The 13,194-nt window shown below is 37.2% G+C and overlaps 1 protein-coding gene across 1 annotated transcript in view; it reads left to right on the top strand.

Annotated features, from left to right (window-relative positions):
• Positions 1-3,244, top strand: part of GYPC (glycophorin C (Gerbich blood group)) — a 30,497-nt gene extending 27,253 nt beyond the window's left edge. The window contains exons 2-3 of the mRNA XM_008922923.2: positions 189-239; positions 2,487-3,244. Coding sequence (XP_008921171.1) covers positions 189-239; positions 2,487-2,683 — 248 coding nt within the window. The 3' untranslated portion in view covers positions 2,684-3,244. The remainder of the gene's footprint in view (positions 1-188; positions 240-2,486) is intronic.
• The last annotated feature ends 9,950 nt before the right edge of the window (positions 3,245-13,194 follow it).

A 13,194-nucleotide genomic window follows, 5' to 3' on the forward strand; every position in this document is an offset into this window, starting at 1 on the left:
GTGACAGAAAACTGTTACAGTACAGCTAACTCTAATGTGAAATTTCATAAATATCTTTTGCTAACTAGAGATAAGTTCTGAGTTTCACAGGTTAAAACAATACAGCACCATCACTACAGTCACTGCTGCTACATATGATTCAATTCCTTTTTTTTAATTAACTTTTGTATGTTCTATTCTATTTATAGATGGAGACATTGAGATCCCCACAGCTGGAGCAGATGTGGCTGTTATTGGAGGTAAGTAGCAGACCATACTAAGCAGCACCATAAGAATTAAAATAGCAGGTTGTTTGCATTTTGCAAAACCTCTGCTTTGCTGACAAGACAACAGGAGTGGCCCAATTAGAGTTAATTAGGCCAGTGGGAAATCTGCTCCCAGAGGGGCTATTGGCAAGATAACGAGATGAGATAATGAACATAAACCATATACTGAGCAGTACCAATCCCATCCATTCTCCTTTTTAGGACAAAATACCTAGCAGTCCAATAGCAAAGTCAGTGTCTGATACCCTTCATTATTCACTGGGTCAGGCTTGTCCTTTAATACAGAACTGATGTAGCACCTTTGATTCGAGCAATGTTAGCTCATAGCAGCTGACCCTTTATTGTTACAGAATTCACCGCTGTATATTTCCTGGTGTTTCATTAAAGCTCTCTCATGCATTTAAACTAAATACAGTTGTCAGAATAAATGAGGAAGGCTATGGTCATGGAGAGAACCTGTCTTTTTATTTTTATTGTGTTTGTTCATTTCCATGCTAACACACTAATTTCAGTCATTCACAAGGGGCTATACCAATCATTAGTGCAAATTGGTGAGGTTCTGCTATATTTCCCTCAGGTCCCATCTCCAGTAACTTTAATTTCAGCTTTCTATGAACAAGTAGCAGGTAAATTGATTTGTACTTAGTCCCTTAGGCTTATTAATATTGTGCTACATCTAAAGCCTATTAGAGCCTCTTGTGTCAAGGGATACCAGTGAGGTCCTAAAAACTGATGAAGCCCACACTGCGACCATGATATTATTGCAACCCCAAATTTCTTTGTATAAACAATTTTATTTCGGCTAGGAGTAACTTCAGTTTTCAGAACAGGCACCATGAAATCTGAGGGATAACATTAAGGCATATATTTTAAGGTAGAATTATAATCTTTATTTACCCTGCTAACATTCTGTCTATTCCCATGCTTTTATGCCAATAGCGTATGCCCACTCAGTTTACAGATGCTGATAAATATTAAGCCCCTGCACATATCTGGAATATAGGATACAGAAAGAAATACTGTCTACCTACCTTTCATTGTCTCTGCAGAGTAGTAGGCACTTCCAGTGAGCAATTCATCTGACAAAATGAATGTACTCCATTCTAGAAAAGGAATGACCACATACACACACACAATCTCACACCCTCCACTGACAGCAGAGGAAGCCTTAGGAATGTCCTGTTCTGGTTGTTTTTGTTGTGCATTTCTTTGATGTTTGATTTACTCCTGGAGTAATGAATATAGAATCAGCTCAGTATCATGTACAGCATCATAGCTGAAGCGTTAAAAAGCACATCCTGGATGCATGCAAAAAGTGTTTAAAAATGATGAAAGTCACATAAGTTGAATAAACTTCAAAATACTTCATTTATTTTCAGGATTTTTAAGCAAAGAATTTGATCTAGGAGGACGGTAATAGAGTTTGTAGGCTTTTTAACAATAGACTTGTCAGGGATGCCTCTCTTTTATGGAGTTCTACCTTTCGCAGTAGCAAAGGAGCTTGATTTACTTTTCACTAGGAGTGCTTCCATTCACCATTTAGTCCCATGCACATTTGAGTTACCTCTAGAAACTTTTGTCCAGTAAACACATTGTTGTAATTAGCCTTAGTCCAGGAGACAGGAAAGATGTATCCAGAATCCCTTCCTTCTCCCAGATGACACTTGTACATTTGTTACAATCAGACTTCCCTAATTAGAGCACAGAATGAAATGGTAGCTTGCAAATACAGAGCAGTACCAGTCACACAACTCTTCCTATTTGTTGAGTGTCTCCTCAGAACACTCAGTGCCCTGAACATCTCCTGAAATTGAGGACACATGAGAAGCTGGGGTCGGGTTTTCTGCAATACACACACACACACACAGAGGGTATATGTTCCCAGAAGGATGAAATAAACCTATTGGTTTTCCTTTATGTTCTCTAATTTCTCCTCATTTTGTAATGAACTTTTAGCTCCCATGTGTTCGATCAAATTGATTTGAAAGAGACATAGTGAGAATTTGTCCTGTATTTCTGTAGCATCTATATCCCCTTTTTTTCCCTTTTTTTTTTTTTTTTTTTTTTTGTTTTAATGTCAGACTGTTCTGACTCTGGCCACTGCAACATGCAAACACTTATGATACATGAACCAATCCGATCCAAGTTGTGATGTCTGGCTGTGAGATACTTCTCATATTTTATTACCGGTGACACATTTAACGGATCTCTTTCCTCTAGGTGTGATTGCTGCAGTGGTATTTGTCCTCATTTGCCTGCTGGTGGTGATGGTTCGGTACATGTACAGACATAAGGGCACCTACCACACCAATGAGGCAAAAGGAACTGAGTTTGCCGAAAGCGCAGATGCCGCTTTGAAAAATGACCCTGCTCTCCAGGAAGCAGTGGATGAGAGCAAAAAGGAATATTTCATCTGAGAGGCAAGGATTTCCATGGAGGCTTCCCCTAGGGAATCAATGAGAAATGTTACATCAACAGAAGTGCTAAGAGATGGATAATAGGAGGATACAGGCAAGCATCCTAATTGAAAAATATCTCTTTGCTTTTTTTGTCACTGGGTTGTTTCTTTTTCTATACCAGTGAAGAACTCTAAATGCCAGATACTTGCCTGTTGATTTTATTAGCAACACAGCTGGTCACAGTTGAAATCAATATCAGATAAGAAAAAACAAAATCTCAGTATGAGTGATACACCAAAACCAGATAAAGATAGCAAATGTCAAGCCTTGACATTTGGTGAAAGTAGCAGATGCCAAAGGAAAACATCCTCTTAGAGTTAATGATGCATCCTATGCTGATATGATACAGAACTACCTGAAGTTCAATTTCAAATGGTAACAAAACAAACATTCAATTAGATAAAGCTGATGTAGCTGGAAAAAAATAAATCTGTAGCCCAGGTATCTCCCCCCACCCCCTTAAATGTGCGTTTTTATTTGCACAGGGGAGATTGTTTTGTTTGTTTGGGGATTTACACTGGGATTTTTTTTTTAATTTTTTAAATTTTATATATATAAAAATCAAAGACACTTCAAAGAAATAAAACTGTTGGAAAACATGGAAAAGGTAAGAATGAAGGATTTATTTCTGGCTTTCTCTGCATGGCAGCTTGAGAACTGCAAAGTGTTGGAATTTACAAGGTAGTATATAATAGCCAGTAGACTTACAAATATGATTCCAATTAGTTGGTAGGTTCTCTGCATACATGCATAGATATTAAAAGGTAAAGCCTCCCGGTTTGAGCAGGCCTTTTGAAACAATGGAGCTCAGCTACATTTTTTCATGTAAGATATTTTTACCTGACTATTTATTTATTTATTTTGAATTTGAAAATTCTCTTGGATGCAAACCAACAGGATTTTGGATTTTTGCAGGGAGAGGAATTCAGTTCTAGTGCAGATACCAGTAAGTGTTTAAGAAATGCAACCGTATGACTGCCACTATAAAGAAGCTTTTTCATCTGCATCCCACTGATTTCTCCCTCTGTATGGCCTCTGTATATCCTTTGCATTGTGCTAGACAAGAGAATTACACTGACCATTGATGCTTTATTATAAATAAATAAATATACCAGTCATGGTGGTCACATGAAAAGACCTTATTCCTCACCTAAGAATCAATGGTGATGAGTTTTTTATCCCAGTAAGTTGGCTTCCTAATTGAAGCCCATAATTAACTCCATAAATAAGAAAATTGTTCTCTACACCTGCTCATCCACACCTGTGATGGTGCCCTGGACTACTGAAAAGAGAGGAGAAGAAACAGAAGATAACAAGATGCTGATGAGCTCTGCTCAACCTGATATATTTTTTCCTGTGTTTGGATCTATATATGTGTGTACACATATATAAAGTCATCTACATCTGTGCTTTCAAGACGTCGTTGTAGGTCACTTGTGCTCATTTCTTGGCGCCAAAGCTTGGAAAGCTCCTGAATTCCAGTGTTCATTATTGACATTGGTCATAAAAATGCTGTAAGATAGATCTGAACAAGAAAAGACTCTGAGGACCCAAGTGAAGAAAAATGAGACATTTTTGTCTTTCAATCACAATCTCAATCTGGAGAGGATGGACTCTCAATTATTCTCAGAATTAATCTTAGCTGTAAGACTGAATTTTCCAAACTAAAGATCCCTGACCCTCCAGTTTAACAAAAATGTAAATATTTGCTCTGAAAAGAGGATAACTGGGATGGCTTGAGCTCTGCTGCATCTCTCATGCAAGGTGTGGGAACACCAAAGAACTTTCCTCCGGCACTAGCAGGACCTATAGAGGACTACTAGCCTTTTGTCCCCTTTCATATACTCAGAACTATGTGACAATACTATAGCTGTTAAAAAATATTGACTTTAGAGGAAGGTGTGAGGGACATAGGGAATAAATTCCTGCCTCTCTCCTCAGTCATGAAATTCTGGCTTTTGCAACTTGAGCCTGCTGATTTTTATTAAACAACTGTGTCATACCTGATACACAGGAGAACCTTAGTGCCTCTTTTGGTGTGGGTGTGAATTTTTTAATTATGAGGTAGACTTAGACAAACTACCATATTGGAATTATAGAGACATATGATGGTACAACACGAGGTCAGTGTACCTCAGCCAATTCTTACCAATTCAGTCAACACCAGATTTTGTGTCATTGCTTCCCCTAAATCTGAACTGAATGCAACTTCTTGTCTTTGACCATATCTCTTCTTAGTTAACACTCTTTATCCCATTTTCCCTTTTTATCTGAGAGTGACAAACAGTCCAAGCATACAGGAACAGCTTCCCTGAAAGTAATGAGCCACTTTGAATAGTTCTGCAGCAGTAACTCTGGCAAGAGCTATGGTTTCAGTGAGTTTATTTTTTTACAAGGTCCTTCTGGGCTCCAGGGCTTTGTATATTTAGAAATTACTCAAGTATACTGAACAGAGAGAAGAGATGATTTGTGGAGATTTTCTATTTATTTGTTTTCTTCAGGAAAAATTTTGCTTTGTAATGAAGAAAGCTCATGAAATCTGATGACTGGCAGACTAATGGCCTCATCCTGCTGCTTTTTACTCATATAACTCTACTGTATTGAGTCACTCAATTTAATTGTAAAAAGAGTGCATTACAAACTTCCTGTAACTTCTAAGACTAATTAGCCAAACATCCTTCTGCAAGCAGCATGCTGTGCTAAAACAAACATTTTGTACAATGCTGAGACATCTCAGTTGGCAGCCATAGCTTTTCATCACTGATGATTAAATGATTTTTACAATTTGCTTCCCGAATAGAAAAATTAATGAAACAGATTCTTCTTCCCCCACATACTTTTATCCCAGGTCCCTCCACCGCTGTGGCCTGTTGTCCTGCGTCTCTCTGGTGCCCCATCTCCTCATCTGTGACTGCTATTCTTGCTTGCAGTCCCCCAGGCTACCATCTGGATACTTACTGCCTTCCCTATGACAAAGGATTAGCCATTTACTTACATGTTTATTTATCTATTTTTATCAATGAAGATGCTCTGTCTCTCTCTGCTAACCAAGAACCAATTTTCAAAAGATTTTGTCTTCAGATTACCAGTCTTGTGTCAAATTTGAGCAAACTTGACCAACATGACCCGAGACTGATTTACAGTGATCACATATGTTACATTTTTAAAGAAAATGGGTCTAAAAATAGAACTGCAAGCTCTGTAGTTCTTAAATTTAGTGCTATAAATCTCCAGTGTTTATTAAACAAGGGAGTAGTATGATGATCCCTCAAACCACTTGAATTTGTCCTGGTGCCTTTCTGCCCTGTGACAGCTTCTTGAATCCCGCTTTGCATAGGAAGTGATGGGTCTATATTTAGAAGTATAAGTAAGTCATTTTTCAATGACATACAGGAAAACAGTGTACCAAAATGACCAATATTTGCTGAAGTTGGAACAGAGAAGATAAATATGATCCTGTAGGAACACAGGACATTTTTTTAAGATATATGGATGACAAGAGTTCAACACAATATTTCTGATTACATTGGTGCACTTTAAGAGTGTGTCCATGGAGCTTTCAAATTCTCTCACTGAAAAAAGTAATTGCTTGCAAAGGGAAATTAATTTCTTTTTAATCCATTTCTTCTTGTCAAGCTTTGAAACCAATTTTCACAGATTCAATATTCTGACATTCTGCCTTTAATACCTGGAACTATTTCTCCTAATTTTTTGAGTATAACTGACAGTTCTCCTCTGTACAAAAATGACTGCTTGCCTATCTCAGCCCCTGAAGCAGCATTACAGCTCAGCAGAGTAATTCTGTCCAAAAGAAGTCAGTCCTATATGTGTGTCTGACCACATATTAGCGGACATAGTATGCATTTTTTCTGGGGCTTGGCCTCTATCATTCCAGGTTTTCCTGAGGTCCAGTGTGCCATTGCCCATTAATACAGTTCTGAGGAGAATTTAATCATCCCTAGTCAAGGTAATTTTATATATATATTTCTTTTTAGAACTACAGGACCAAATCACTTTGGGATACTATTAAATATAGGACCATAGGATTTCTCAGAACATCGACATCAATTTTTCTTTTAAATCAAATCTAGGGATCATTGGGGAACATCAGGACAGGGAAATAAAAAGGACTGTGTTCTTTCAGCAAGGAATGCAGACAAGGTGCTGAAACATTTATAGCTCCAGGATAAGCAGGACAGCACCACTAGCTAAAGCCTGTAAGAATCCCTCACAGAATAGAGGAAACACAGAAACAAGATGTAAATCAGTAAAAAGATACAGAGGAGGAGAAGGTAAGCAGATGTCAATATAGATGGAGAGCAGTTTTTCATCACACAAAATAGATATTCCTGTTTAGAGAAATCAAAGTGTATTTGCTGAAGGTAACTGGTGACAACAAATTTCTTTGAATTATGTAAGATCTTTGGATTCCTTGCATGTGTAAGTCTGATCAAAAAATGCTGGTAAATACACACCAAAAGAATACTCACATTAAATACATTAAGAGCTGTTTATTTCATTTTCTAAAATCTCTCAGTTCTTTGCATAAAATGAAATGTATGTTTAGAAAATGCAGAAGCCTCACAGCAGTAGTTCATTCAGGACAGAAAACTAAGGAATCCCTGAACAAGCAATGAACACACATCTGATGTCTGGAAATTCAGGCAGTTAATAAAGGAAGTTAACGGTATCAAAGAACAGCATAGATGGTGAGCAAAAATTCCAACCATATTACAAAGAAATTAAATCTTTGTAGTAGTAGAGATCTTTCTCTACTTCAAGACAGTAGTATTGTCAGTGACTGAAAATAAGGAAGCCTTATTCTACACGACTGTTGCCTATGTGGTTGGGGCAAAGTCCCACTGAATGCAGTGGGACACAAATTTCACCAACTATATTTATCTTTCCTGTAAAAAAAATGTATTCCCACTCATGTCAGAAAGAAACACATCGAAATAAAGTACAATCTTTATAAGTGCTGATCTTTCAGCATAACTTCTTGTCTTCACACATTTTTCTGTTCTTTCAAATTGTATGTATGATGAAAAGTATCTGATATGTTGTATTGAAGTCTATTTGAATTGCAGCATTGCTATGACAAGAATAGAGAAAAAGAATTTTCAAAGCTTACTGCTGATTTTATATTAAAGCTGACTATAATGTTTGTATTTACCAAAGCTATTAATACCCTGATGGTGTAAATCTACTATATTTTGAATTGGGTGGGGGGAAAAAAGAAAAAAAAAAAGATAAAATATGAAGAAACTAATAAACTTTATAATTAAAGTTGTAATTTTCAGCTTATAAAAGACTCTTCTTTTATTTTTCTTGTCTTTCAAAATACCATGAACTTTTAGAATTGCCAATTATGTTGTTTTCATAAGAATGTAGATCAAAAAGGAATAGTATGCGAGAATGTTTCTTAATAGAGCATACAAACCCTAAAAGATACACTGCTGCTGTTTGCATTAAAAAAGCAAGAGAAGCTTTTGATAGATCTAAGAAGGAGTGAATCTTCAAATTAGAAATCAAACAATAATTATCTCTGAAGGAACATTAACCTGTGGATGCCAGTGTGAACCTGTGCATTACTCTATTATCTATTCTTAAAAATTCTAGGCAGATGATAAATGCCTAATGGGTATTTACTGTTGAATGACCTGCCTTCCACACAACTGGTACCAAATGTGAATAATTCTGCTTTATTCTTCATGCTTTCCACACAATTTCTCTTTTATCTTAATATATCCCTAGTTAAAGAGTATTCAGAAGGTAGGCCTAATACAAGAGGTTTTGTAGTAGTCATAGAATCATTAGGATTGAAAAAACTTTCAGGATCATGAAGTCCAACCATTAACAATCTTGTCACTGCCACCCCTTCCTTCAAAGATCACTGCTGTCTTTGGGAAAAGGTCTTCAAGTGGTACATTATCAGGTCAAAATGATGCCTCAAACCGGTGAAAACCCAGAGGACACCTGAAGGACAGCGGATGATCTAGGTTTTAATATCTGCAGAGAAGCTGTGGTAAGAACAGCTATTCCAATGGGCCTTTCATGTGCCATAGGACTTTGATGTGTGGGACTGTTTGGAGGCCAGCACCAGCCAAATGGTTCATCAGCAATGTTCTTGCAGAGATGGTAAGCAGAGAGGTAAGACTGCTGAAGACTGTACACTGGTCCTCCACCAGCACATCATGGAAATTTGACCTTGACTTAATACTGCATCAGACAACAGGATTCAGTGTTATTAGAGCCTCAGCCTTTTACTGTTACCAGTGGTACTGCATGGCAAGCAACTCTACAGAGATTGGCCATAGGTTATTTGCCAAGAAATAAAGTATGTTCAGGAAAAATTGCCAAATAAGGAGAAGTACATGTAATTAAGAGTTTTCAGCATTAAGTGCATCATCTTACACATACATATGATTCACTTTATATCTCTTCTATCCCTGATGCTGAACATAAAACATATTTTAGAGGATATTTTGACTACACTGAGAAAGAAAAGGGTCCAGACCTTGCAGTAAAAAAACTAATTCTCAACAAAGATCTTGATTAACATTTCTATCTCAACTTAAAAAAAAAAAAGCATAGCACCTAAACATTTTGCAACCACTATATATATATATATATATATATATATATACACACACACATAGTGTTTCTTAATTTCTCGTACTTGATTAATGAACAGGAAGACCTGAGTGGTCACTCAGTTTCCAGTATCTTGAAAGGAAAGTATCTAATCTCCCTGAGGGATTGCTAGCAGATTCACTTGGAAGCACTTCTCAGTGTGACATATGGATATGTTAATAAAATACAACTGAACACCACGTTCTTAGTTACTGAGAACAATCATCTTTATTCATTATAACACCTAATGGAGTGATCAATAGCATTTTAATAAAGCCCACTGTAAGTCATATTTAACATAAATAAGATTTTATATTGTATTTCGATTAAATTACAGCTTCTGCCATTCTGTACTGTCAGGTTTGCTTTCTTCTCCATTCATAAGTTTTTGTTTCACAAATGCATGTGTGACCCTCCAGGGTCTCCATACCTTTTCTCATATTCCTGTAATGTTTTGCATAAATAGAGCCATGTGCTCAGAATTTTTTCTGTAGAGCTCAAATATCTCAATTCCCTTCTGTTCAGCAGCAGTCCAACTTACCTACCAGAACAAAAGTTGAAGAATCAGAGATTATTACATCTCTCAGTTTTCTGGTTAAGGGATAAAGACCGTTGTTCCATGAAGGGAGCTCAGAACTCTTTCAGTCTTTCTTTGTGCATGACATGAGTGATGCTTCTGACACCAGGACGCAGAAAAGCAAAACAAAAAATGGAAGGCAGAGTACAGAATTAGGAACAAGCTGATTCCCCTGAACAGCAAGATGCTGAACACTTGCCAAAAACCCCCACAGAATTATTTTTCTTAGTCTTTGCATACAATACCTCTCTCCTCTTCTTCCCTGCAAAAAACATCTGGCAGCTGTGTTTAAGTTTAACCAGATCTCTCATCTCTGTGGTTTCACTGACTGCAATGAAAAATGGATTACAGACACAAGGATAAGAACAAAGAGTTCAGGATCAGAATACTTTAATCCTTATCTCACCTACCAAGTCAGTTTACTCCTTGCCCCAGTTGGTGGTATGAGTTACATGGGCCTTGAAAGCCTGTCCCCATTTTTAGTTTTTCTCCAGCCCTCAAGTCCAGTTTTCATCCTCTCCTACTGTAGGATTGGGACGTTTCTTATTAGACTGTGGCTGATCTTTTCATAGATCCAATCTCAGGGAAGAGAGAGGATTGTTGTTAGTTTGGTTGTGGTGGGTTTTTTTCCCGTACAAAAAACCTTAAATTTGACAAAAGAGTTCAAACCTCAGTCAGTCAGATATTTTGATAAGAAAGGTAGTGGAATAGTTGTGAGTGAAGGTCACATTCCTAAAGAAGACCAGCCTCCCTCTCCAAAGTATAGGGACATTGATGATTTAAAGAAAACATTACCAGAATATTGTTCTGACATGGATCAAACAACGTTTTTATAAACCAATTTCTTAGTCAAAGTTGAATTATTTTTGAAAAAATAAAATAATCTCAAAATGCTTTATAATTCTCTTCTCTAATATGAAGAGTAAATGAAAATTCAGTTTGAATAAAAAGATTTTTAATCAAACAGATGAGTAAAAGGTTATTCGTTCTTCACAAAAATTATTATTTTTCAGTAGTTTTGTGTTGTATAGTAAAATTTGATAACATTGCACAAAGTTATATTTTGTTTCATCTTCCCTCTGCAGGAGCATTCATGGAATGTGTTTTTGTCATTTTAGCTAATAAACATTTTTCTTGTGCAGTGTTTTCCCAGGTCTTGCTCTCTCTCTCTCTCTCTCTCTCTATGTGCATTGTATTAAGGCAGAGCTAAGAAAATATATATAATCATTCATTGCCTAGCTCTGAGTCCAGGTAGAAGTTCCCATCTTCCAAGGGCTCTGTTTGGTTTTATTGGTATTATTATGGTAAATTAAACACCTGAGAAAATGGTATACAGTTTCTTAAAATTGTATATTTAACATGTATCTCTCTCAAGTTGTCATTCCCAGCCAAAAAAACCAACAGGGTCCACAATGAACTGGAAAATCAGGAATGAGAGACTCCATTAGTTCTTTAAGGAAGGCCTCTGAGTGTGCCTTGATTTGCCCTGGGACTTTAACAAAGGATATGGGGCTTTTTGTTTGTTGGTTGGTTGTTTCTTTTTGGTTTTTATTTAACAGCTTAGCTGGTGAAATTCCTATTAGGAGTAAAACAAAATGAGCCCTCCAAAGATATATAGCCTTCTGTTCCAGCTGCTTAAATACAGAACATCAAGATGGAACATACACACACCAATTCCTTTTCCATGTCAGTGGCTGCTGCAGTTGCTAAACTAGTCCAATCCAAATGGTACTTCTACCTATAGGCAACACCTGAATGTAAAAAAATGGAAATAAAAAGATCTTCATACCTCAGGAGATGGCCAGTCTCAGACTGTGTTTCTGCCCATGTTTTCTAGGTTCTTGCTGACAGTGAGTGAAATAGCAATATATCTCACAGCTTTGCTCTGAACAACATGCCCTAGTTCCACATCACTTACTTTGCTGATACACCTTGCATACCACAGGATTTCATATTCCAGCTAAGAGGACAAGATAGCAATACAAATCATATTTCTTAAGGTCCAATGCTAAGCCCATATAGAGAAAGTTAAGCTTTGCTCCACTGTACCCATTAACACCATTCTGAACAAGATCAGAGAATTATATGTATCCCCAGGTGTCTATGTCCTAATTTTGGAGGGATCATTAGGTAGAGATACAAGCTCTATAACAGAGTAGCTGCTTCATTCCACCACTATCACAAGGAGCTGTGCTTTCTCATATCTCTCAGATCTCAATAACCTCCACACCAACATCTGCTGACAACTTGTGAGGGCCATCAGCTTTCCAAAGGGTCTTATCACCTCTGGTTGAAACAGCAAAAATGTACTCTGCAATAAATTTAACAACAGGTGGAAGAGGCCACAGATGCTGGGCAGAGTCCATAACTCACACCAGCAGCTGGATCAGAGGTAGTAAAACCAGAGCAACTTAGGATCTTGAAATACTATGTTGGTGGGTGAACACACAAACACATGGACCTGGGAAGGCAATGAACTCTCCCCTTGTACCTTGGGATCTGTGAAAGGGGAACTCATATTGCTTAGCACCTGTGTTGTGTAAATACAGCTATATACCTGTATTCAAGAGCAGAGAGGCCACGAAGATAGTCTGAATTAACCCAACACCTAACTGTGGTTGTTCAAACTCAGCTACAACAAAATCTAAGAGAAATCTCTTCTGACAGCTGAGTCAGAAAACAGCAGGAACTGATGCTAGTCACTCACTGTGAAGATCAAGCTGTGGATCTCACAAATATTTTATCACTATTTAGCATAGAAAACCTCTTGTCGAAATTCTCTGCACCTGCACACTGACAGGAAAAGTCCAAGCAGGATCTCCCCATAAGAAGCTTTTTTCTTGTTATTGAATCAAGGGTTTTGACACAGCTCACAAGCAGCTGGTATAAGCTAACACAGATCCCTTCACTTCAATGTAGCTATTTTGACTCAAACAAAAAAAACTCTCAGCAGCGTAAATTGGTTAAGGACCAATGAACATGTTGAAAAATGAGATCTGGATGAGGTAGAGTTATCAAAAAGTTTGAATCCAAGACTTAGGACTATGTGTACTTTTTGTTAGGTTTCCAATAACAATTCATGTTGCAATAGGTAAATTGTAGAATTAAAATGACCTTAAACACAGCAAACAAACAGCATCTTTGAAAGCAGAGGGTTTTGATCCTTTCTAAATTATGTTGACACCGTCTTAATTTTGCAGAACTGATGGTTTTTGTTTTATCTCCTCAGCACAGTTAATCTGACAATGTTCTGCTGTAA

The sequence above is a fragment of the Manacus vitellinus genome, unplaced genomic scaffold (assembly GCF_001715985.3).
Source record: "Manacus vitellinus isolate BGI_N305 unplaced genomic scaffold, ASM171598v3 scaffold_22_pilon, whole genome shotgun sequence".
Lineage (NCBI taxonomy): Eukaryota > Metazoa > Chordata > Aves > Passeriformes > Pipridae > Manacus > Manacus vitellinus.